We start from the raw sequence: 26,726 nt of genomic DNA, 5'->3' as shown, positions 1-26,726 counted from the left end.
GGTCAAATACATGATTTTGTTTTGTGCAAAATTTTGTTACATTGTGTCTGCTGGAAAGTGTCATTTATCGTTTACACCTGATGGTGGTACGCGTTGCTTAAATTGCGGTATACCCTTGTTTCAAAACAATCCTACAAATGCAGTTAAGCACACTTTGGCAAAGTTTCGATCAGTAAACCTAAGAGATACAAAAAGCAAAAGGTTAGTTTAGCGTTGTACTGCGGGCCGTAATATTCGGACTTGGGTTTAAGAAAACATTCTGCAAGTTTAAACTCTTTCACGTTAATCTTTATTTCACTTTCTGTTCACGATTGATTGGTTGACTACAACCTGCATAAAAAACGACAACAAAATGATAAGCTTCCAAACTATTAGGCAAATGAGTATCTATAAATAATCGTGACACTAAACGCCAACCTTTTAGAAAGTCATAAAAGTTGCGGCCGTTTGGTCGAATGAATTCAAGTGATTGACCGAAATGTTGGCTAGGGTTGTTTTACCTTTCAGAATGGAATTTCGCGCAAACGTTAGAAGCACTGCGGTCCCCCGAAGGCAACGTGATCGAAGCCGACTGAATAATTAGTTTTGCCCTAACAGCATCTCTTGGTAGGTAAAAACACCAGAAATTGTAGCTGTAATGCATGCCTAAAGTAATGATAGAAAATAAACAAACCACGACGTTTTGAGCTTGTAAAGTACTGTTGTGATAGACACGTTTTACTTACAACGACAATTGCTCAAGCAGATCTAACGTGCATCACACGAATTAAATCCGTCATAATTATGTTTATGTGATATCACCTGTTAAGTTTATTCTGTTGTCACTTTTTTCCACTGTTTCTGAACCAAGATTGTTTCGTCCCCGAGAGGGCGATTGTTCGGTCAAAGCTCGTGGTAAAGTGATTAAGTAATCGTTGCCCGAAAACTCCACGACAGAAAGATTGGGACTCGAGCTGTTTGTAGGATTTATTTCCAAGGCGGTGATTGGTCAGTCAAAACACGTGGCTTCTTCATTAGACAACCAAGACCCGAAAACTCCACAGGCAATTTGCGCGTAGATTTGGGGATTCCAAAGCTGACTTGCAGGGGTGCCGAGGTTAATATAAAAGTCAAACAGCTGATTTGCGGCGGTAAAAGCACGTTTTGCTGGAAGCGGATGGAGGAAGCCAAGCTACAGGTTCGTCGTTGTTATTGTTTTTTTTTGTTGTATTAAGTTAATATAATAACAAAAGTTTAAGGGACCTTCCCAGAACCTTGATTTGTCTAATTAAAAAAAAATATTTTTTACTTCTCTTTTTACTCCTAACTTGTTTATTTGCCGCACTATACAATATAGAGGGCTGGTGCACGGCTTTCTATAATGTTTTTGTGGATTTTACCAAACAAGGTTCCGTTTTTTGCGCGTACATTGTAAGTTCGTATTATGACGGTATTGCCGCAACTATCTCACTGACATGAACACTAATCTGCTTTTTGTTTTGCACGCATGTGACGTAACCACTGATGATGTCATTTCATGGGAATCGCAACATGATCCAATGGAACCGAAGCACCAGTGAGAACCAGAACGCTGTCACTATTCGATGACATCACACGACGGAGCGCCAGTGATGACGTCATTCTCGGCGAATCAGTGCGACTTCGAAACCCGTATGACACTCGCTACGTTTGTTGCACGATGTGTTATTAAGGATCGTTGATTTGTTTGCAGCTGAGTGGAGACGACGGCATAAGGAAGCGACGATGATTGGATCCATGGAGCGGTTGGTTTCCTGGAGTCAAGGAGAGGCTAAACAAAAATGCACTATGTCAGCCGCTATGACAAAGGAGCAACTGAAGAGCGTTTCATATTAAACAGAAGTTAAATAGAATATGAGTAAAAATTCAACAAAACGCGCTTTAAATTCAACCTTTTCAGATAATTGTATTTTATTGTTGTCAATATTATTACATTACTAGGCCTAATATACTAACTCAAACAATCGCAAACATGCTTTTTTAAACGCCGCAAATATATATAATCTTATACACAGCAATTTGTAGTATTTTGTAGAAAGTGAAACGAAAAACATCAATTTATTGAAGGAGGTTCGTCGTTTTTAAAATAGTGATGGAACTGTGTTTCGCACCTATTTATCAATCTTTCATGTGACTTAAGTGTCTATAAACGGGTGTAACTGATTCGGCCTCTCATATGATGATGGCATTGCCATTTGTCGAAACGTTTGAATAGGCTAATAAAGCATGACCCCTTTTACACCTATTTGGGCCGTTATTTTTTCCATTTTGGTATGTGTTAGTAGATTTTCCATTTTTGTTATTAAACTCATGAACAGATCCGTGTATAGAGCTCCAAGCTCACTTTAGTTTCAGCATATTGGTAAATGCTTCCTCAAAACCTTTCAACTGTAAAAGTTGTTTTCGTTTAAACGACAAAAAATATCGACCAAATCGAACACTTTCAAAAACTTTGATATGAAGAGCCCATGTCCTAATCAACGTGAACAGTCCGCGTCTTAACAAACGTTTTATTTTATGAGACTGATATAAGGACACTATATGTTCTCACTAAGGCGCTTTTTAAGTAAAAAAGCTGAGAAGTATTAAGGACTGGTTGTAGTACTTAGGAAGACTATAGTCTGACTTAAAAAGTAATTTAATCATAATCGTAACTGACTGAGAATTTGTGTCTAAAGAATTCATCATGCAGACGTTTCAACAATCTCTGTTGTCATCATTAGTGCAGGTTTTCAATTAAATTCACCTGCAAGATTGACCAACGATTGATTGATTGTGCAAAAAAGTAAAATACGGATATCTAAGCTATGTATGCGATTAACCGGATTCGTTTTCATCAAAGCAGATAACCGCATTGTTCTAGTTTGTCAAACAAAGATCAAACACTGTTTGACTTCGAAGTAACGTTAAGGCCAAGCCCAAGCGTATGAAAGAAAAGAAGAGATTTAAAAAGTAAAGACAAAACAACATTTCACTCGTTTCATCAAATTAAACCCCAGTCTTGTTTAATCATATGCGCAGCTTTTTCGCCGATCATATAACACGGAGCTTGTGTGTTTGCTGTTGTTAGATGGGGCATAATTGAAGCGTCTGCTACACGAAGTCTGCTAATACCGTGAACTCTGCAAAACACAATAAAATTGTTTAGGATCAACACTGGTTCATTAAAGGAATGAACTAGATTGCTAGAAGGTAAAAACAGTGACATTTCTGATGATCAACATTAATTCATAGGTGAAAAAAGACATTGGAGAGATTATTAAGCTGTCAATTTATTATGAGGTGTAAGAAAAGATATAAAAGCTGTTGGGTCGATCAAGTATTTCTGAAGTTTAGTTGAGTTTATTTCGTTTGAAAGACAACGTAGCGACACAATGACACTAAACAATCACCAAGCCGGAAAACGTTGTTGGGCGCAAAACAGTATAGAGTGCACACTTGGTTGATCATATACATAACTTAACGCGCTGCAGCTACACCGTATTATAAAGCGTTATGTGGCTGGGAGCTCACCAGAGAGTAAGTTTGGCGCAGTGTGAGTAAAGCATGTTGGTTTTTAACAGAGCGTATGTGACTAGGTTAAAAAAAAACAATGAAACAATTGTATGCGCACATACCGTAGTCTAGCATCAGTTACAGCCATGGGATCTTTTCCCATCTTAGCAGTGCAGCATGGATGATATTCTGTTATTCCAGCCGATCGAGCCACGCATTCATAATATGCATCTGTCGAAGTTCTTCACACAAACAAAGTAATGTTTGGAACACTATATACGGATCTGTTCATAAGTTTAATGGTGAAAATAACGGCCCAAAAAGCGACATGCTTTATTGTTCAAACGTTTCCGTACTATTTCGGCAGGCCTGACAAATCGATCTTATGCACCAAGCCTGCTTACTTAATTCGCAACCGGTCCAGAACCCTGCAATAACGGCTCACCACTAAAGCAAATTACTACCGCACACTGGTTTAGCTTATGGGCGCGGGCTTATATTTAAAACAATGTAAAAGCGACGTACGTTACCCTGGGCACGTGGTAACCCACCATCAACACCAACACCAACGTCACAACGTTTCACGGCGCCCAGAGAAAAAAGCCATATTGTCGACTTATGACGCCCTATTTAAGGCATGCGGAACAGGAAGGCACATTCCGGCGCAATCAACGCTTTACAAACCAATCACCAAGGGGAAGCAGCGAGGGTGCCATAACACAAAGACGTAATTAAGGTGCCACAACGGAAAAGAACGAAAACAATAAGTGATGGTGACAAAAACCAACGAGCAAATAAAATTTCGCTACACTCCCCCCAACCTGAATTCGTCCTGCTCCCGTAGGACTAAGGGCTGATACCAGTATGAATATATTTATCTTATCTAACTGTAGGTTCACAAGAATAGCCCAAAAACATAAAGAGTGGAATCAGTTACCAACGTGTGTTTGGAGCAATACTTTGACGCCTCCATAAAAATCACCTCGCGGGCTAAGTTTGGAAAGACGGCGCAAGGGCTTGTAAACTATGCAGCCCGCGCAAATCATTATTAAACTTATCCGGCCCGCAGTGAAAAAAGTTTGGTGACCCCTGGAGCGATAGTTACCCATGCAATGACGTGCAGTTGTTCATGACCATGTACATTTTTATTCCCATTTCCTTAGAAATTTCTGCATCTTCAAATTTTTTGATGAGACGTAAACCTGAAAACAAAACGCAAAAAAGTCCTTACAAACAAACATGAGGTAAATCAATCATCTATCAATTTTCAATATTAAAAAAAAAATTATGACTGGAATTAGTCCTGAAGCGTGAAGGTGTCGTACCGAATCAAACTGGCCTCGAGACCCGCATAGGATCCAGGCGTGGGTTCGAATCCCACAAAAGGATATTTTTTTCTAGTCTATGCCTTGGCACATGGACCGCCTACTACGAAGCTGACATGTTCAACATACGAGGGCGCCTATGCCTTGCCCAGTCTGCAGAACATGGCAGTTCCCGACGAGATCTCGCGCGTGCAGGACCTACATGTCCCGCGTGCACGACCCGTAAGTTCGCGTGCAAGACCAATTTCAGCAGGCGCAAAGCAAGTAAAAGAGGTCAAGACAGGCCAATTAAATGACTTTGGTGCAAAATTTTCGCGTGCAAATCCCAAAACTTGGCGCGCAAAAATTTTTTTCACAAAAAAATCGCGCGTGCAGCTGCCATACTCTGCAGACTGGTGCCTTGCCATGTAAGAATGCTTGTGAGACCGACTGACTCGATATGACGCGTTCAATACGTCTGGCGTAATATGATTTATGCTATTTATATTAAAAGTTCTTTATGCTGAGAATATTTTTCAAAAAAATATGACAACGGACTTTTACATCAATACAAAAAATGCAAAATAGTATAATTTTCTTTTTGCAGGCAAAATGCCGAAGCCCACAGAAATGCATGAAGATTTTATTTTAGAAAAATATTCCAAAGACTTAAAGCTTGGACAACCTCGCAAAACAGAACAAGCCTTTACCTCCAACAAGAGTTGTTACATCCCTTGTATCCGACAAGTAGCTTGGGTCAATTATTGGATGATCCAAGTAGTTCTTGTTTCGAAGTTTAATGCTTCCTGAACTATATGGATGAGCTAATCCAACCATTATGGTAAAATCTGATGTATGGTCCGAATTAATTGCATGAGCTTCTTTTATAAGATCATCGACTGCCTGTGGTATTTCGTAATAAATTTGTTATTGATTTTGTTGCGACTAGGGATGTTTTAAGTAGAACAGCTGGGTATTCTAGAATAATTGTTTCGAATCCATTTCTTGTAATATTTTTTATAGTGGAAAATTACATCTTAAAAATATTAAAATTTAACCAGTTACAATAAACCAAAGCAATAAACGACATTTAACTTCGCTTAAACATTCTACTTTGAACACCCCCTTATCACAACACAACATTTTCGGGAAGTCAATAGTAGTGATGGGACAATACCAGATTTTGAAGCGAGTACTGATACCGATTACGAGTACCATGTGTATATCGATACCGATTACCGAGCACTTAAGTATAGTGTTGTACTTAGTTGTATATCACAAGCCAGTTTATCAACCTGGCAGAGCTTTTTCCCCATTTTGTGCTGTCAAAGGAAATATTGGCAAAAAGTTGCCCATATTCTTATAGTGTAAACAGGCCATTGGTATCGAAAACTGAGGGAAAATATTTTGATACCGAGTAAGATTATATCGATACCAGTGAAATTGTTCGATACCATCGATACCGAGTACCAGGTACTCGTCCCCGTCACTAGTCAAGAGTTAATTTGCTATTCCTGGTTTAGTGTGAACCTGACCCAAATATTATGTAAAGATTTGTTGGTGTTTGAAAGTGGTTGTAGAAAAGAATTTGATTTCCTTCTAACCTCTTTTTTGAAGTTAAACAAACTCATCAAAACCTCTGTTTGATCTGGAATCTGAGGTTTCCACATAATTGCATGGAGGTAAAAGTGAATATTAGGCCAATCATGTCTGAAACATAAATAACATTTCAGAACTTCAAGATGTTGTGTGATTCTAAGTGAATCTAGTATGAGCTGGTATAGTATATACAGAAACACACTATTGTAAATACAAAACTATTTTATTGCGGAAAAGGGTTAAACTATTAAAGAAATGTTTAGTAAGACATAACCAGTTGGCACACTGTACCTGAATCTGACATCTATACAGGAAACAATTTTGTTGCTATTAATTATTGCTGGTTGAATGCTTTATCAAAATTTCTTTTATACAACCTAATTCTTCAGTTTAACAGTTTAAAAATCACTTTAGTAATCTGAAAAAAAGTTGGCACAATTTAAAATTTAACGAATTAAAAATTGAAATATATTTCTGATGTGCATTTATTTTGTGAAGCAGTTCTTGCAGTTGGGGATTCATTGTGCAGTTAAATAGAAGTGTGCAATAAAATTAAATTGAGTTTAAATCAAACAGGAACCGGCTGTAAAATAATGCTTAGCTTAAAAAATGTCTTTATTCAGTTTAACGCCTTCAAATGTGAGGTTTTCTGATTCTGTGTCTTTAATGCAGACGTTGCTTTTTATGTATAATGTTATGCACAAAAACGAAATAAATACAATATTTTGTAACAGCTAGTATAGTCAACTCCTTCAATAAGTTAAGATAAACATAAATTCATAACTGGGATCAGCCCTGAAGCGTCTATGCAGACCTCAATAATTAGGAGTACTTACTTGTCATCAGACAAAACCTTCGCAAATCCCAATGCATCTAACCCAGTTGTTGTCAGTGATCCACTCCCATGAAACAGATAAGATGCAATATTGGAAAGTGAAAGCTGAATAGAGAAATAAAATCAGTTTGAAAACAAAGATTTCGGCCTGTTACGTCATCAAAATGACACAATTTTACAATTTACAATAGAAATACTTTTCAAAAATAGCTGTACAGAAGCCAGAACACCCAGTCTGCAGAACATGGCAGTTCCCGACGAGATCTCAAGTGTGGAGGACCAACATGTCCTGCTTGCTTGCGAACATACACAACTAAGTTTAAGACCAATTTCAGCAGGAGCAAAGCAAGTAAAAAAGGTCAAGACAGGCCAATTAAAGGCCTTTGGTACAAAATTGACACTTAAAAAAAATCGTGCACCACCTGTCACATTCTGCAGACTGGCAGAACACTGAATCATATTTACCATCTTAACTCTTGTTTCAGCTAATAGGAAACTATTATGAATGATTCTTGCCTTAACAACCATGAGACAATACTATTTCTGTGTGTTCTAATTGCACAATCAAAAAATGAATACATAGGTTTGAAAAAAACGGTTTATTGGCCATCCCTACCCACCACATCAGGGGTGATAACTTGATCATGCATATCGGTATTGAATGAATGGAAACCAGCGGGAATCACAAAGTGGTCTTGAAGATTTGAACCAACACCTGGCGAGTCTTTCATCACTTCTATCTATTGGTAAAGTACAATTTTAATGCTATTACTTATAATTTAAATGCAACTAAATTGTCAGTAAAAACAAGATTGATTAATTTAAATCAATTTGAACAAACCTGTCTTTTCTTTTAGTCACAGTATGCCAGGCCAATTGAAGGTACCATACCAAATCAGCCGGAAATCCCAGCGCGGCTAGATTTTTCTAGCCTACACCTTGCCATATGTTGGGTAATGCTTGGTGACCGGCTGATTCGGTATGGCGCCTTCAATGGGTCTGGCGTACTGAGATTTATATATGAGTGTGCCGTGATCGCTGGTCTGCATAGACGCAAAAGGGCTGATCCCAGTAGCGAATTTATATTCATTTTTTCTTTTAGCCTTCTTTTAATAAAAACTAAATTTATTAGTACCTGTATATATATATATTCAAAACACTATATTCTGACAAGAGATTAAGTTCTAACAATAAACCTACTACTGTTATATCACAGAAAACATAATGTTCTGCGAGGGGTGAGGTATGCCTGCATAAAATTGTCTGCTCCAATTACCTTGCTGTATCCTCTATTATGTTAATGTTAACGTTTGTAGAATTTTATCAGTCAGCAAAATAAGCTTGGTCCTTTATAGTTTATATTTCACCCACCTTCATTTCTTTTAAGTGTTCCTTTGGGCCAATGCCAGACAACATAAGTATTTGTGGAGATCCAATGGCTCCTCCACTTAATATTACTTCTTTCTTTGCTTTTACAATAAAGGATTCTTCATTTTTCACAACTTCCACACCAACAGCTTTTTTGCTTCCATCTGATTGGGTTTCGATCACAACTCGTTTGACATGAGCACCACACACAATGTCAAAGTTCTTTCTAAATACAATTTTCTTGTATTTCACCCAAGTTCAATTAAAGTTACTCCAACTGGACTTGCAAAGAAACACTATTCAGTGTTTTTTTATACCTTCTGGCGACTGGACGCAAGAAAGCATCTGCAGCACTGGTTCTTTTGCCATTTGTACTGGTGCTTTGAATAGGGGAAACCCCTTCACCATCCGGTCTATTGTAATCAAAGCTTGCAATACCTGAAAACTTTGACAATATGAACCAGGAATATAACAAGTTTATTTGTTTGTTTTGAGATAAGACTTGTTTGGTCCCCAACCAGGGAATATTTTTTAAGCTTGAGAGAAGGAATTTACTTTAATTTGTAAATGTGGTTTGGAAATAGACACTTCAGCTTTGGGAAAATAACCTGTCAAGTTGATGAGAGACCTGATTTTAAATGATCTTTTTGTGGTTCAGCATTTACTTTGTTGTTTACTGGGGATAAATGTAAATATTTAGTAATTTCAAGAAAGGAATTAGTCAACAATAGTTGGAAACCACTGAGCTAAGCGAAAATGCAGAGGTTAACCAGATTTAAAAAAAATGAAGAAAGAAAGAATGTAAAACATTAGAGCAAACTTGTTAAGTTTTATGCAACTGACAGTACTATTGTAGTAGGGAATTTTTTTAGGTGTGTGATGACAATCACATGTCAAATCACAGATGAAATCAGTTAATCACATGATCCGCTTAATTGCACGGGGATCTTAAGTGCCAACTATTTGTTTAGAAAATTGGCAATTTAATCAAGAAAGAAAGGTGAATTGCATAAAACAACTTGGCAAATTGGTTGTACCATTGACCATTTCATCTCCATTTAAACACATAAATTTTATAAAAAATACGAAATAAACAAACCTATTTCATTAGCAGCTCTTATGAACCAATTAAATATCTTGTGCTTGTAACTCAGACTGACATTAAGCGGACCACCAGTTCCGTGGTAAGCTGTCTTGGCCAAGTCTGGATCAAGCATATTTTCAGACTTTTTAAAGAATGGCAAAACATCCTGGTAACTCCAACCAGGTGCTCCCAAAGAATCCCAGGAGTCAAAGTCAGATTTTGTTCCGCGAGCATATACCAAATAGTTGATCGATGTACTCCCACCCAAAACTTTGCCACGGGGCCAATAGCTGACCTAAAGAAACAAAGGAAGAACATGCAAACATATAGAAGCTGATTTGATAACAATATTGTCAGTGTAAGTGCACTGTATTAGCATTAGGCAAGTCAGGCTTTACTGGGAAATGTTTTTGTAAAATTAAATGTAAACAAATGATGGAAAGATTTATTGGTAAATTTTGAAACATTTTGGGACTTTTTTTCTTTTGGTTAGTTTTTTTTTATCCTTCAGTGTAAGGAACAAATTTACTGAATACATTTTTCTCACAATACAACCAAATTCCCTGAGAATTTATATGTTGGATTTACCTCATTTAAGTTTTTTAACTGTGAAAATGAACACATCTTACACAAAAGATTCATTTTAGGAAGTTTTCCAAAAAAATTTAATTGTACATGCCTGATTAGTTAATGCAAAACCAGCATTATTTAGTGGTTCAGTCTTATATTCCCAGTCAAACTTTCCATGCTGCAAAAAGGTGACAAATAAAGGAACATGAATAAGTGGATTGGGTAAATCTTCTTCACCAGCCTCAAGCAGTAGAACTCTGAAAAAATGCTTGTTTGAAACCAGTGTTTTTTAACCATTTTATGATATGCTACAGTATAACCACATTATGTGAATTTCTTGAGTTTTTTTTAAGTATTAAGGCAAAAACATTGAACAGAGTAAAAAAGCATAGATGTGGAGTTGATTTTATTAAACTTCGTGAAAAAACAAACATGGGACACAATAGCGCTATAATAATCACCAATTATTTCATAAGGAGGATGCAAACTAATGTTAGGAAGCAACTTAAGATGTTAAAAAACACCAGTTTAAACATTAAAGTTGCCATAAAGTCTCAAAAAGTCAAAACGTTTCTTGTTTCTCTACTTAGCAAACTAAAACAGACTGTGTGTTAGTGAAAAACCATATTGACTAGAGGCAAACAAACCACTAGCCATCATAATTGATATTCAACCAAAGAAAACAACAGATGGCATCGTGAAGTGCACAGAAAACCAAACTTTCTTAAACCCGGCAACCTCTTGGAATTTTTTACAATTAGGTGTGTAGTATGATTTTCCTAATCACATAAGTAAAACACATAGGCCTATGTTGGGAACAAGTTTATATTTCAAAAATAATGTACTAGTTTGAGCAGCCTGCATGGCTTTAAATCAGTGATTCTCAATCGTATACGGACCGCGTACCACCTGACAAATTTCTTTATCGCTGCGTACCACCTCCTAAACCCTGTTTGAATGGATAGACCAAGAAATAGGGCCATTTTCTCGCCCTGACATAGTCTATCATATTTCGTAATTTCAAAAGACTGTACAAGACACGAGTTTCGCCCAAACCAGGACTGAGTAATTGGGTCAGTTGAGTTGCAATTTTAGATCAGACTTAAATTAGGTATGATAGAAAGCTGCTCGCGTACCACCTGAAAAGTCCTGGCGTACCACAGTTTGAGAACCACTGCTTTAAATCATGTCTTAAAATGACCCAAAGTTAAGTGCAATTGTGTGGCTTTGTGCTTCAATAGACTCAACCTACAGTTAGTAAAAAGTAAAAATGTTAGTATGACACCAACCCAAAGGTATGTATTTAAGTGACTTCATACTACACAAACATTTAAAACTTTTGGTCACTCTGATTTGGCTAGTGTGACACAAATAAATTGCGAGATGCAGCATGTATTATTACGTCATAACATACATTCAAATCATCAAAGCTGCATTCAGGAAATGGAATGTTTGATTCATCAACAGAAATCCACTATTTACACAATACAGCGCATTATGAAATGAGGCCAGTGTGAGCAAACAATACGAAGTTTACTTGTTGCAGCTAAGCTATTGCACACCTCAAGGCGTGTTTTACAGACGAACGTTCAGAATTTCAACGAAATATATATGTTTAGAAATCATTTCGTTTAACACAAGGTTTCACATAGTTCCCGCTTTAGTTACACGTTTAATACAAAGCATGCTTTATTTACAATTCTATACACTTGTGTGCGTGAATGCGTACGAACCTTTCAGTTGAAACTTCACTTAGTCTGCTTGCAACAACGCTACCAGATGCTCCTGCACCAACTGTACAAAAATCGTTACATTACTGTCAACATTCAACATTTTAGTGTAAAACTGGTAATATTAACATAATTCGCACTGATTTCAGGAGATACAAGTTCAAGACTAATTCAAAAATCAAATTATAACACACAAATCTATTGTAACCACAAAATATCAAAATGTGCGCCAAAAGTCACGTGTAAAACATGGAAAGTTAATTGATTAATCACTCACCGACAATGAAATCATATTCCTCTTTCGGTTTGTCAACAGTTATTGAAAAATACCACACAAAAATCTTTGGAGCAAGAAACGCCAAAATTGCAACAGTCAAAACTAATTTTAGCCACATTCTTTCTCTGCCTATTGAACGCTGCAAAAACTGGTGTTTTGCATCAAAAACGATGGTTTCGCTCTGTTCTATTTACGCTTTGCTGCGTGCGCGGAGTTGTGCATCGATGGTTCACTGTCATTGCCGTACACGAAACTAGGCTGAACTTCTGAAATCAAGAAACCTTGACTGGGCGCATATTTCCAAAATGTAATCTATTTCGCATATGGGGCTTTTTTAACCAATCACAGGTATCGTTTTCACCGCCGCTTCGTCAGTCCAAACCAATCAGAGAACACTTTGCCTTTGACCAATCACAGGACACGATGCGTGACAACCATGCAATCAACTTATTTTAAATTTTAAGTTCCGTTTCGCAGGTGTAGCTTGTTTTCATTAGCATTGCTTAGAGTTATGCCAGATTAAGCATATGTATGTAGTTTTAATGGTAATAGCATTGTTTAGAGCAGCGGTTCCCAAACTGGGGTCCGCGGTCCTTTAGGGGTCCGTGAGGCAATTTTTAGGGAACCGCGAAGCGTTTGAAGTAATTCTATAATCTTATTTGGCGTCAGTTTGTGCCACTAAATAAGTTTAAATCAAAGTAGAATTGAGAATCAACTGTCTCCATTGCTTAACAATAGCCTTTATTGAATGACAACCATCAAAAATGTAATTGTTCGCGCACAATTGTAGTGCATTTGTCTTGTCTGTGATGTCACAAGCTGTGTTTGGATGACTTTTATGCGCAATTTTGCATAACTAGCTAAAATCCTGAAATCAACTTTCGTTTTTATGAACTACATATTTAGGCTCAAGGACCGCGAGCCCTCAAAATAATGGCAAAGGGACCGTTTTGAAAAAAAACATGAAAAAGTTTGGGAACCGCTGGTTTAGAGTAATGCCAGTGTAAGCGAACTATGAATGTAGTTTTAATAGTAATGGTAATTAAATTAAAAAAAACTGAACTTGAGTTGTTGTGTAGGCAAAACCATAGACCTTTAAAGTTGCAGTTAAAACTCAAAAAATAGAAGCACAATATTTCGTAGAAGCACTTGCTGGTTTGGTAGTAACAAAAGAAAGAACCGAAATGTTTTTTGGAGGAAAAAACTTCAGCAGAAGAATCGTCAAATTGGATAGAGTGGACAGTCTTTCTGCAGATGTGAAATCTCTAATACAAGCTGGAATTCCAAGTTGTCTTTGTACCAGCAAAAATTTATCCAAATTTGACCTTGAATTTTTGTCAAAAAATTGGTTTGGTCAACTAATCTGACGACCATTTTATCATTGTAGGACATTTATTGTAGCCGCATGGAAGTATGCTTAAGCCTCAGCATTTTCGACGATGTTTGTGTCATTATTAATTTGATCATGAACATATCATAACATAATAGAACAATCTTCACAAGAGATTGTATATATTTATGTATCAAATCTGAAAAAAAAAGAACCTCTACATTGCCAAAACTATCAAACTTCGGAAAGGATAGACTACAGAAAAAGTCTGGCTGACCTGACACAAGCATTTCAAAATTTATGTGTAATTGGGGTCTAAAAAAAGTTATTTCAGATTGACACAGTGCATTCCAGTGTGTCAGATTGACACAGTGCATTCCAAAAATGTTTTAATTTGTATGTATTGTCTCAAAAGATTATGAAAAGTATTGTTACATTTTAAAGATCTGTTAACTTGTGAAACTAATATGTGCAACTTGTTTCATATTGGTGATAAAATGTGATTAATGTTTGTTTAATAAAAATGAAATGGTTTTGGATATTTGTGGAAAGAAAATACAACAAATTAAAATTGACTGCTTGCTTGTGGTTAAACACTATGCCTGCCTTTTATAAAGTCATCATTATACTTGCCATTTTCCAGTTTATTAATTACACATATACGACCACAAGAATCACGAAGGCAGTGCAATCCGGGAGGCTTATACAGGACACTTTAATGGATACACTGCAGAAAATGAAAAATTTGGTGTACTGGGTAAATTGGTAGTGAACAAAAAGGTTTTTCAGGCCTAAATTTTTTTACTGACAACAAGGTCAAGGCAACCAGTAGTTTTGACACCAATATAAACAACACTAGTTTTTGACAAGGATATTAAATAATATTAATGTTTTCCAACATGTTTATACATGCATACTATACCAAAATGTAAAATAAAATGATGGTATTTCATTTTGTTATTTCCAACTATTGACCACGAAAGCTTTCGTTTACACATTTTAAATATCTTTTACAGAACATCAGGATTTGATAAATGTGTTTTGCCCCACCATAACTTAAATGAGTGCTTTTTGGAAGGAGGTACAGAGGCAACTATTGTTCTGTACTTGCCAAAAACAATTTTAGGACAGATTGGAGAGGTCAACAAATCAACTGACGTGGGCCTATATGCTATTTAAAAAAAAACTGAATGCAAAAAAATAGCACCCACAAACACTTGGTTACAAGAAAATAACACAGCATTTGAACTGGGTATTTGTATAATCCAAAGGTTGTTAAAAACAAAAGATGTCAACTCATTACAGAATTGATAGTACACTGCAAAAAATAATGGCTCACTATTGAGTCATTAAGGGCCAACCTTTAACTGTACTGACTCATTTTTCCCTTATTTTTTGACTGGAAATGAGCCGAAACCATTTTTAATTTTCAACAAACTTTCAGTGTGAAAGTAGAAACATGGCTCATTACAAGCCGATACTGGATTGATATAAGCCATGTTTAAAAATATTTTTAAAATGGGCCATTCCAAACCATGTTTGGCTTGAATTCAGCCTTTTTTATTTTTTGGCTTCATAGCTAGCTAATTTTTTTGCAGTGTAAGATTAGACTGCTGATTACTGTAAACATTTTCGAAGTTTAAGCAGTATGTTGATTCCAGATATTTATGTCATTTAAAATATGGTAAGTGATGGTGATTATAGGTCTCTTTAGCCATACAGCCTTTTAAAAGTAGCTTCAAATATAAAAGACCAGCCCTCATTGTTGCCATTACATGCAAGCATTGCATTTTAGTAAACATGAACACTTCTATCTTGCTGCTTGCTTTATCCGCGCTGTTGTTTTCACGATGCGATGGTTTATAAAACAAAATTGCATATATTTCTCTGAAAGTAGCCTGTGTGCTGCTGTGCATAATATCAGTAATTTTACAAAGAGAAAAATATAATCAGTCTAGTTTATTGCAATACATTATATACTGGTCATAACCTGCATTTTTGTACTGAATGCTTCCATTTTCGCCATATTTTCAAAATAAAATATTATTTTGACTTGAAAAAGCAGTGACGACCTTACAACATCGAAAATACGCAAAGTAAACCACGCAACGGCCTACGTGACGTAACGAAAGTCCGCAAAAATCCGTCCCTCTGATTGGTTAAAAAAGCCCCACATGCGAAATAGATTACATTTTGGAAATATGCTGACTGGGCGCTACGCTTCATCGCAATGCTTTGAAAACAAGCAACTTCGTACGCAGTAGTGCCATACTGCTATGGGCGGATTTCCATAATTATCCAGGCGTGATAATGTATTGTACAAGATTTTTAAGATATCTAAAGTAGTCTAAAGTGATTAAAGAACCAGATATGCTACTTCAGCGTTTAAGCGGTGCAATTTTAAAAACAAAACAAGGCCCGATAAGTTCAGTTTTATTCACACTTAAGCAGGAACCCGCCATATCCAACACGAATAAACGCGGTCTTATTTACAACCCTGCGCGACTTTTACCTTAATGAGCGTTCTTCTAACGATTGCTTTACATTGATTTTAGGTATCAAAAAACTGATAGAGAAAGTGTGTGTACAGAATACATCGTAGCGTATACTGTAGATATTTTTATCTTCCCCGTTGTTTTGGGCCTGAGGTTCTGCAGGTGTTTTGTTACTAATCAACAATGGTTATTCAATCTACAATTTAACGAGAAAAACAATATTGCTAAAGGACATGGATTTAGAAGTTTTTCACCTGATTTTTATTTGGCAACTCACCCCTTTGTGAAAGTGTTTATGCTTATCTGCGTCATTTGACTTTATCGTTGCCTGCCGCATTTTTATTTAGTTTTGCGGTCATCTCTTGGGAACTTACTAATTAGGAAGTACCAAATAAAACGTGACGTAAAAACGTGGTGATGTTGCGTCATTAATTGCGCTGCATTCGGCGAAAAAGTTAAATTGGCAATAAACAGAAAAAACATCGACTTATTCTAAAAATGGAGAAAGGCGTCTTGTCTCTGCTTCAGCTAAAAAGGCATTTACTTTTCCTGACATATTTGTATCTGATGCATAGCAATAGCAATCATAAAGTTCACCTTCTGTTTTGCAAAAGTGCCAATGTTTTCCTTTTTCTGGTTAGGAATATTTCTCAGTACATGTTAACAAACAATTGACACCAAACTCGTGGAGTTAATAAAGCTAATAGGTGTTGTTTGAGTTGGGGTTTAAACCGCTACCCTAACGATTTTAAGGCGTTTAAATACTGCCCCGCAGCAAATCTTAGGTCTAAAAAACTGCCCTTACAAACTTATAGTGGACATATAAGATGTATCACTATTCTGGAAGTATAAATAAGCAATCACAAAAAGTAATAACTTACAAATCTTGTATTGCATGGTAGAAAACAATTATCACCCAAGCGTGCGTTCGACGACCTCGGGAACAAACAGTGATAACGCGAAACGAGCATGTACATCTTTATGACAAATAAAAGACAAAAGCAAAAATATCAATAAAAGTATTCTGCGTCCGTCATCAACAGTAGTAAACCAACTTAGACAAAAACAAAACGCTCATCTGAACATTGACAGTCGTTGTAATATCCACATTTTCTTGTCAGGCCAATATATCTTTGATTTAAAAGGCAAAAATGTTAAACGCAAAACAGCTCTTTGTAGCGCTAGAAGCCTCCAGGGCAGTGCCTTTTCAACCAATGAGTTGCGAAACACTGAGTAGATGGAACAACATAGTTTTAACTGTTTCTAATTGTTTTAATTGTAAAAAAAAACGTTTTTGACTAGTATGCCACTTTAGTGCAACTTTCATTTCAATGTTTTATGTCTTAATGACTAATTGCGTGTTCACATTTAAAGCTAGAACTGAATTGGGTTTTAATTGTTACCCATCGTAGTAAAAATGTAAACCGATTTCAGTAACTTTTGTGTGTGCAAAATGTTCCGTAAACAAAATATTGGCGTGGCGCAACAGAAAAGGTTTTGGAAACACTGTTTCAGGGCTTAATGTACAGTAAAAGGTTAGGATGGAAGTCCCGATGAAAAACGGTTTAAACTAAACGACTGCGAGGTAGAAGGCATCTGCTTCCATTTCCGTCTAAAAACCAACCGGAACTGTTTGCTTCTCGCGCAATAAATGATGAAGATAAAGAGTCCCTGGAGGCCGTTAACTACTCCGTGCAGGATGAGGAACGGGATTTCTGCTCCCGGGATGTTGACAAGGAAACCAAGGAGCCAAGGGACTCCCAGCACGGGAAGAAGAGTCACCGCAGCCTTGAACGTGACTCTTACTTGTCTGAGAATCTTCTCCTTTTGCATCGGGATGCTAGCGACGGAAGCTGCTGGGGTCATTCCTCCTCCTGTTCCTCCGTTGTTCATCACGCTCGGACGCAACTTAAGAGCATCTTCCGACATCTTGTTGATCGCGAGCGAGATCTTCACAAGAAGAAGGATGGTTGCTATAAAGATGAGGAGCAGAGGAGCGATGACGGAGTAAATCATCCCTTGTTGATAACCCAACCAGCATCGGTCGTATTTGGGAAGAGAACCATCTGGGGTGTATCCGATCTTCACATCGAGGTAGACGCCTCTCAGAAGACCGATGGTTGCGCACACACATACGTAAAGGAACGGTGCTCCCCAGGCGAACACAAGCAAGCGAGGCAGAACTCTGTCCACTGAGAACTTTAGAGCACGTTCACCCGTCTTCAGATGTAAGACGAAACCCTCATTAAACATCCAAAGCGCTGTGGTCAGTGTGAAATAATGCGAGAGAACCGCAAAGGCCTCACAGAGCTGCGGGTTTTTCTCCTTCGCCGCCACCGAACCCATGAGAAAGAAGAAGTGCAAGAGCAGCAGTGACCCGGATAAATTGATCTGGATCCACGTGCGATCGCGGTGGAGGCGCTTGCGTAACCATAGCAACAGCGAGACTGTCAGGGCGAGGAAGAGGACCGACAGAACCTCAAGAACCACCACGAATAAGTCGACCTCGCTGGGTACTTTGATGCTTGTGACAGCGAATATAACCCCGAACGAGGTGGTGTGGTTACATGAGCAGTGTACGACCCCCTTTGAAGCCTCCACCAATCCACAGCCCACGCCCGACCAGCTCTGCGTAACCGGGTCGAGGTAGACGCACCTTTGACTGCTCGCCACAACCGTGCGCTTCTGCTTCAAGAAGATATTCGCCAGGGTGGTATCACGTGACAGGTTGAAGGTCATGTTCGCGGGGACACTGACCTTGACTGCTGTGCCCGTGTTGTTGGGCGATGTAAACAAGGTCACGGAGAGGACTTTTAGGTTTTCAGGAAGCAGAGAAATTTCAGAATGGGGATTTTGAACTTTTTGTTTGTTTTGTTCAACTGCTGGGTGGGCCGAAGTAAGACCACTGCTGCGGTAAGCTTTCTCACTAAAACTGGCAGAAACTAAAGCCATCTCGGTCCCATCTGTATCCAAGTCAGCTGTGTCGATGGCAACAGCATCCCCTGACACGTCAACATTCACTGGTGCTTGTCTTACTGAACTGGCGTTGATTTTCTGAAGCTTTATGGCCACGCCCATTTCCGGGAAGTCAAAATCCAGAGAGTCGGCGTCCTTTTGAGCCAGAATTGCCTCAGCGAGAAGCTTTGTGCCGTTTGACTCCCAGTTTTGTATTGAGAAGTTCCTCAGTATATCTTGCACTACACTGGACGCGTTCACAGGTGGTTCAACTTGTGGTGGTGTAGGTTCTGTTGTCGTTGCGACTGTAGTTGTTGTTGTTGTTGTTGTTGTTGTTGTTGCTGTAGTTGCCGTTGTAGTAGGAGCTAAAAATAATTTTCACATTTAAATTTATTTAAAATACGATTTACTAATTTACTTAATGTTTAATCTAAAATTTATGTGTTTAGTTTCAACATAAAAATAGCAACACAGTATCTACTGAAGTTAACGTTAAAAGAAAGTAAAATTTGTTTCCAGTTGGAGAAAACCTAAGACTAACTGAACATCTTTGTACATCTATAAATAGTTTACGTGATCGCTTTGTCTAGTTTGTGTAGACGTGACAAGCTATGTGACAAAACCTGGAACCAACTACGTGATTGCACATGGTTATTTTGGCAGTGAGACGATTTGGGCATACACGCAGTCACCAGCCAACAAAATATCACGATATTTTTAGCAGGCATATATATGTCCTTTGCAACAAGTACACACACACACACAGGGCTAAGTCAATAGTAGAAAGCCACAATTTTATGTAAAACAATAGACATACGTCAGTCTAATCGAGACGATTAATCTTGTTTTATATGAACAAATTTAAACGAAATTCCTAAGTAAACACAATATGTGTGTTTTGAAGGCGGTTATCAGCCAAAGGGATGGATTTGATCAGCGTTATCTGGGAACTGTGTGAATTAATCTCATAACTGACACATCTTGTATTTTTTAAGTGCAAATTGAAAGTGTTAACTGGCTTTCTGCTGATTTTTTATCCGGAAATATGATTTTTATGCTTGTATATAAGATTTCTATATCTGTATACGGGATAAAAGCAGTGTTGGGATTCAGCCGGTTCGCACCGGATCTATAGAACCGTCTCACGAAATTTTACGAGATCAGCGAACCGGTTGGCATTACTGGTTACTGTCAATAGACTTTTTGTAACAGAACCGGCTAAAAAATATGACTTTTGTGATAGAACCGGCTGAGAAAAAAATTGAATCCCACCACTGGATAAAAATAATGTACTTTTGTCTCATTTTGTTTATTATTCTAAAACACCTAGTTATTTCTAACCTGTTGAGGAGGTGGTTTGCGGGGGTTCAGCGACATGTAGTGGAGGAGCTTTCCTCTGACAAATCACAAACCACTTTGATCCAATATGTTTGTCGTGCCACTGTCCGAAATAAGGCGAAGTCGAATCACCCAGTATCTGCGTGTGTGGAGAATGCTGCAAGCGACTCCCGTTCGGTTTAAGTTTGCAACCGTTTGGCTCCTGCCTCGAGAAAGTCAAGTTTTTGCGTTTCCAATTCGTGAAACTCGATTCGTTGATCAGAGTCCCGTCGCCCCATTTCCACCTTGGGTAAGAACTTGGAGGTAAACTTACGTTGAAAGATCTCGCGCAGTCGGTGCCGTTGACGTGGTCGTCGTCCTCAACATGGGTAAGTCCAACTATGTAGAATGATCTGCAGTTGAAGCTAGGCATGCTGTTCTGTATGTGGACTTGTGTTGCGTTGTCTTTGATGTTCGCGAGAGTTCCGTTCCAAAGGGCACAAAGTTTCTTCGCGTTTTCTTGAGTTATTCGCACCTTGTTGAAGTAAGCGTATTGCAAGCCGTCGTGTATGCTGGTGTTACCAGGACCTGCAAATATACAGATATATATATGACATAAACCAATTTCTTTACATCAGTAATTTTGAAACAAAAATGGGCAGGTAAATGGCGGCCGTTGGTGAAATAAGAATCTGCGATGCGGCCGTCGTTGCAAAAAGGTTGTGCATCCATGCCTTAATAGCGATTTACAGGTAATAAATTACAACATCATAAAAAATACTTAGCACACAAGTATGGTCAAGAAACAACATCACACAGAAAATTAAAAACGCGATGAAAATGTTTTTTAACTTTTTGGGTTTCGGTGCATTTGTTCAGACAAGGTGGTTTTTACGTTTATTTTTAGACTCAGCCGAAGCCACAATATTTCGGCGAACACTTGAAAATGCTCACATTCAGTCACGTTTAAATTTGTCTGCCCACGAAGGTTTTAAATACAACTACCTATTTAAACGTTTTGTTGCACTTATATCGGCAATATGCTTTCGAGGAAAGACGTTCGGTTCGAATATTGTAATAAGTAAGAAGAAAACGAAAATAGGAAGCGCCTACCAAGTCCGGTTTAGGAAGAAACACTTGTTTGTTTTTTCAAGACATGTATGTTGATAGGATATTGCCTTAACATAATTTCCCAAGTCCCAATCATAAGTGGATAATTAGGATACAAGGCGTATGTTAAATGGAATGTTACATCATTTTCGGTGTGTTCTGGTCTAATTTCACGAATTCCAGGCAGACAAAACAGCAGAATGTAAAACAAGTCAAATTTTGTTGGCCTTTATGAAACGCCACACTCCTTTAGCTGACTGTGTATCAAGAGCTGAAAAGTTTTTTGCTAACCAGGCGTTTTTATGTCAATTTTATATTTCGCTGAGGACAGCGTCGTTTGTCTCTGAAGAAGAGTGTCCCTGTTTCTGTAGAAGCTGATATCAAAAAATAGGCCAAAAACACAATAGGTTTGCGTTTACGATTATCAATATGAACAACTGACCAACTTTTGAATAAAACATCTTTGTCATTTTGCGATACGTTTCATAAATTTATCCACTTCTATCTTTGTGCCAAAGGTCTTTACGTTAGGCTTAGGCCTTTTAGCCTTCTTGTAACATAGCACATTTACGGTCCCATGACCCATGACTTGACACTTCGGGACGTGAAATAGCAAAACTTTCGCAATTATAAGCCAGGGGTCGGGTTAGATACTAAGACGTGTCATCACTCATGGAAGCTGATGACCGAAAAATGGGACAAAAGGCTTGCAGAAAACACTGAACTGTGGAACAGTTTCTGACAATATACATGAATTGTGGGGCGGGTTTTCAAAACCGATTAGGATTCAGTAAAACGGCATTTTCGGGCTCATAGTGACTTCACGTCAAGGCTAAATTTGTGATATAGTTTTACGTTAAAAATTCAACCTAGGACCTCATTGGGTCTTAAAATAAATTGGGTTGGGGCCTAGTCTCGGGTTAAGGTCCCGCTTAAAATTCTGGTTAAACGCGGCGTTTAAATTTGAGTTTCAAACTTACATTAACTTAATGGGTGAGATAGTTTTTAGTAATATAAGTCACACGTTTTTAGTCAATTCAGCCACTGACAAGTACCTTAAACAGACATTCACTTAAAATGTAATCTTGTCACCCATTAAAATACTAAACTTGAAATAACACGTCGCAAACAGCATCATTGGCTTGTTGCTATATTGAGCCAGAATGGAAAGTGTCGAACGTCTGACTGAACATGAGGTTTCAGGCTGGTAAGTTGCGTTTTGGGGAGCGTAACAGTTTCGAAACAAAGTTATGTCGAAATACGAGACGCCGGATATCATGAAAATAGACCTAACACAAAGCTACAGCAAAGTTAAGGAAACAGTAGTGCGCTCTAAAACAGTACATAGTTTGAGTATTTAGCAGTATATTTAACTGTAGTATTTAACTGAATCCTATATGATTAAGTTTGCTAGTGGCCCGCTTGACCTTTGTATAAGTGGTAGAACAAATTGTTGATCACATTTGTACATGATGTGAACGTTTAAACCAACATCAATACAAGACATTAAAACCTACTATAAAATCTAACACAGAAACTTCAAGGAGAGATTTACATATATTTCGTACTTGCGTGGGTTCCAATTAAGTAAATGTACTGATTATCATTTTTTAAGCTTTTGTTAAGCAAGTTGTGAATATTACACCCATATTAATGTGCAAGTTGCTTAATACTCAAATCAAAAATTCGATTAAAGCCGGATGTACGTAACAATTATGTTGGCGTGTGATGAATTAACTCCGTTCGAAAACAACGTCATTAAATATGAAACTATAGAAATCGGTTCCAGTAACCCGGATGTGACGGGTTTAGAGATGACAAATTTAACGAATTAGTAAGTCATAACTGGTAGTAAGTCATAACTGGTTCATTTACACAAAAACATGAAAAAACGCAGCCAAAATTTCATCTCCCTACATGACAACATATTGCAGGCTAAATTGAATAGATGAGTTCTATACAATTTGCCAGAAAGTTCATATTGTTTGCAAGTTAGATTAGGACAATGGTTTTTCAACCTTGCATAGATCTTTGTCCCCTTTAGGTAACCCTTTGGCACCCGCACCCCCTTAAATAAACCCTTAGGACCGGTGGCTCCTGCCCATCAAAAAATCCAGATGAAAGTCTCACTAAACGTTTGCTTGGTGGGGTGACTTTTGAATCAAAACAAAGTGTTGTGGTGGAAACGCCTATTATTAGATCACAATGATATCGGTACAATTTTGAAAGTGACAGTATAGAATAGATGGAAACAATCGAAAAACAATGCACCACGCTGTCACGTGTGACTTAAACGACCGAAACACATTAAAAACTATGAGATGAACAAAAATTAAAACATTAGGTCAACCCTAAATCGGCTATGCAGACCAGTGATCACGGCACACTCATATATAAATCTTATCACATTGAAAGTTATTGTAGATGAGACATATTTATCAAATCGACTGATAACGGCATCATTGGTAAATAACACTTTTCACCTTTAGAAACGTCACGCGCAACAATCTCAATTTACCTGCGACTGAAAGGTCATAACGTCACAATTGCGTCAGAGTTGTTTGCAGAGTGGAGAAATAGAAAGGATTTTGTCAAATGATTTGGGAGTGTGGGTTAAAACGGTTCGCGTTTTTTTTTAAAGCTGATGCAGAAATACACGTGTAACAGATAAAACATTACTGAAATGAAATGTGAAAATTTCAGTGGGATTTTGGTTATGGTTAAGCACAGGTCTTTTAAAACTTTTAATTCACCCCACAAATATGAGATGTTTTTAATTAGGAAGAATTAATGAAGTTTCGTTTGAACTAATCCATTAGGAATTCGTGTAAGAGTAACTTGACATGTCGCACACAAACATATCCCAACGATATTTTGGCAATAGTGCATTTCTCCTAAACTTACTTAACGCATAAGGCGTTTTAACCACACATTAGAAGAATTGGCATTAGAAACGAAACTATGTCAGTGAACGAATCTAAATTTAGTTCTAAAACCATGTTATTGACGTCATGCAAGTCGAATGTATTTCTTTACAGCACAATCATAGTTCGTATGTTTTCAGATGGTAGTTATAACCCAGTGGTCGGAAAACGGTCCGTGATTTAGTTTGTTACCGGGTCGTATACTTTTTGGGGTAAATGCTTTAATGGTTTGTGTAATTCAATTCTTCTACGAAATGGTCCGCAGTGGATAAAAGGTTGCCTCCTAACCCTGATTTAACCTTTGAAATGTATGTTACATGTGAGTTATACAGCCACAACCCTTACCACATGACCCTTGTTGTCACAAAACCATATGCACAAAGAGGGAATTACAACGTTATTTACATAAAAATCAAAACAAACTAGGAGCCATAATTTCACTGTATTTAACAAGGTTATGGACATCCGCAAAACGCTGTCTTGAGTGTAGGGCTAAGAGAACATTATAGGAAAACAGTAAAGTCATAATAATGTTGAATTTACCGCTAAAACTTAAACCGAATCTGTTGAAAGCCCAAACTATAAAAATGGGTGACTTTCAAAAAAGTATTTAAATCACTTTCGAATTGAACAATATCTATCTGTTGTAACGTTAACTATGGCCTCGACCCCGAAAATTTAATTTCCCCAATATATGTTTTACAGCATAACAAACTTCTTATCACATTACTTTAATATATAACCGCCCAATTTCGATCACACCTTGTTTTGCAAACCCATGTGCAGGTGTGTAGGGTAAAAACGGAAAGACTTCATGCATTATTAAAGTTAATCGGAATTAAACGGTTTGAGCTGAGTCGCCTGTCGAACGGAGTAGATTAATAATAAAACACGGTTAAGCGTTCATTCACTTTAACAAAACCCACCAATACCGTAAGCAATTGCCGCAAAACATATTGGCACGCTTCCTAATTATTAGAATTACACCACAGACGCATAATTTTTAAAACATTTCACGCAACCAAGCCCATTATTTTCGTTTCACAGCAGAGTTTCATATCATAAGTAAAACCTGATCTTGATGTTGGAAATGCTTACGAAGGTTTTACATATTTTATACCTTCTTTTGTTTAACCCTCTGCGGAATAAATTACTTAGTTGTACCAGTGTCAATGCATTAGTTCTTAAATTATAAATGTATCAATTTTTACCGGATCATTATTATTTCACGTTGGAAAGGATAACGAACGTTTCACAAGATCTGGGCACATTAAACCCTATTTCATCAAATCATACACCGAATAAATTACGTTTTACAGAAAGAGTAGTCAGTATGCGAAAACAGAAAACATCAAGTGCAAAAATGATTGGCTGCAAACACTGTCATTATTTCGCAAAGTTGCGAGACTGGAGAAAGGTTACATCGATTTGAGAGTAAATCTCTGTTTACAACGATCGGCTCGATACAGTGATCTACCGTGATTTTAACGTAATTTCGCAGTGTCTGCAAAAACATCAAACACGTTTGCAAGTATTGACATTTTTCCCAAAACATCCCACTCTTGGTATAAATTGCAGAGTAAAATGTCAAGATAAAAAAAAATCTAAACGCAGTCATTATGCAAAGCAGAGGAAATAATCTAGGTCATACAACAACTGGCAACAAAACAGCGCCCGTATCTACAAAGACGCAAAATCGCGACAGAAACATAATATAGGCCTACACGTATTTGTTTGAATAATTATTGGCCCAAATGGTCGCGAGAAACAAAGTTATTTGCAGTTAAACGTTTAGGCATAGTCCTCTGCCACATGTCGTTATTAAGGCTATGTTTTTTTGGGCCAAAATATTCTAAAGAAAAAAATAAATAATTGTATAGAAAAAGTAAAATACCTTCACGTAAAACATCTTCCAAGTCTGTCGCGTTGATCTGGTTCACACATGATTGGCAAAATACTCCGACTGTGGTGAAAATCAGAAACCTCACAAGTACAGGGGCAGACCACGACATACCAGCCATTACAGGCAGTCGGTTTATCACAAAACAATAGTAACAACCTCTGCGGCAAAAATTTCGAGTTAATACCTTGTTTTGCGTGGAAAAAACGTCACTACTACAAACTGTTTCAAGTGTCTGCGCTGCCTAAGGCGCACGAGCTAAACTGAATGTCACTGGTCAATCGAATGCTGAGTGCCGTAATCGTGAATTGAACTTTTTGTGTCGTGATTTGTTTTTCACGCGGTTTCACTTTACTTCAAAGATTTGTTCCGAAAAACAACAATTTAAATACAAAAACACCAAGCCAATACATGC

The 26,726-nt window shown here is 37.6% G+C and overlaps 2 protein-coding genes and 1 long non-coding RNA gene across 3 annotated transcripts; 1 reads left to right on the top strand and 2 right to left on the bottom strand.

Annotated features, from left to right (window-relative positions):
* Positions 1 to 680: 680 nt before the first annotated feature.
* On the bottom strand, positions 681 to 12,775 carry LOC145214781 (glucose dehydrogenase [FAD, quinone]-like). The gene is made up of 13 exons (XM_080083383.1): positions 12,281 to 12,775; positions 12,007 to 12,067; positions 10,383 to 10,530; positions 9,719 to 9,998; positions 8,937 to 9,057; positions 8,623 to 8,845; positions 7,872 to 7,991; positions 7,253 to 7,356; positions 6,422 to 6,527; positions 5,528 to 5,720; positions 4,619 to 4,715; positions 3,636 to 3,755; positions 681 to 3,140 (listed from the first exon to the last, which is right to left on the bottom strand). The coding sequence occupies exons 1-13, from the start codon at positions 12,396 to 12,398 to the stop codon at positions 3,002 to 3,004; spliced, it is 1,830 nt and encodes a 609-aa protein (XP_079939509.1). The 5' UTR covers positions 12,399 to 12,775; the 3' UTR covers positions 681 to 3,001.
* Positions 1,584 to 2,338, top strand: LOC145214786 (uncharacterized). Its single transcript, XR_013857127.1, has 2 exons — positions 1,584 to 1,650; positions 1,712 to 2,338. It is a non-coding gene; the product is annotated as an uncharacterized LOC145214786 (long non-coding RNA).
* A 4,203-nt stretch (positions 12,776 to 16,978) lies between the features above and the next one.
* Positions 16,979 to 26,466, bottom strand: LOC145214952 (uncharacterized). Its single transcript, XM_080083595.1, has 3 exons — positions 26,306 to 26,466; positions 20,402 to 20,965; positions 16,979 to 19,425 (listed from the first exon to the last, which is right to left on the bottom strand). Exons 1-3 carry the CDS (start codon positions 26,430 to 26,432, stop codon positions 17,642 to 17,644), a joined length of 2,475 nt encoding a protein of 824 aa, XP_079939721.1. The 5' UTR covers positions 26,433 to 26,466; the 3' UTR covers positions 16,979 to 17,641.
* Positions 26,467 to 26,726: the final 260 nt, after the last annotated feature.

Source organism: Phallusia mammillata, chromosome 2, assembly GCF_965637545.1.
Source record: "Phallusia mammillata chromosome 2, kaPhaMamm4.hap1.1, whole genome shotgun sequence".
In the NCBI taxonomy this organism is placed as follows: domain Eukaryota; kingdom Metazoa; phylum Chordata; class Ascidiacea; order Phlebobranchia; family Ascidiidae; genus Phallusia; species Phallusia mammillata.
This window is presented reverse-complemented; position numbering and strand designations above follow the sequence as displayed.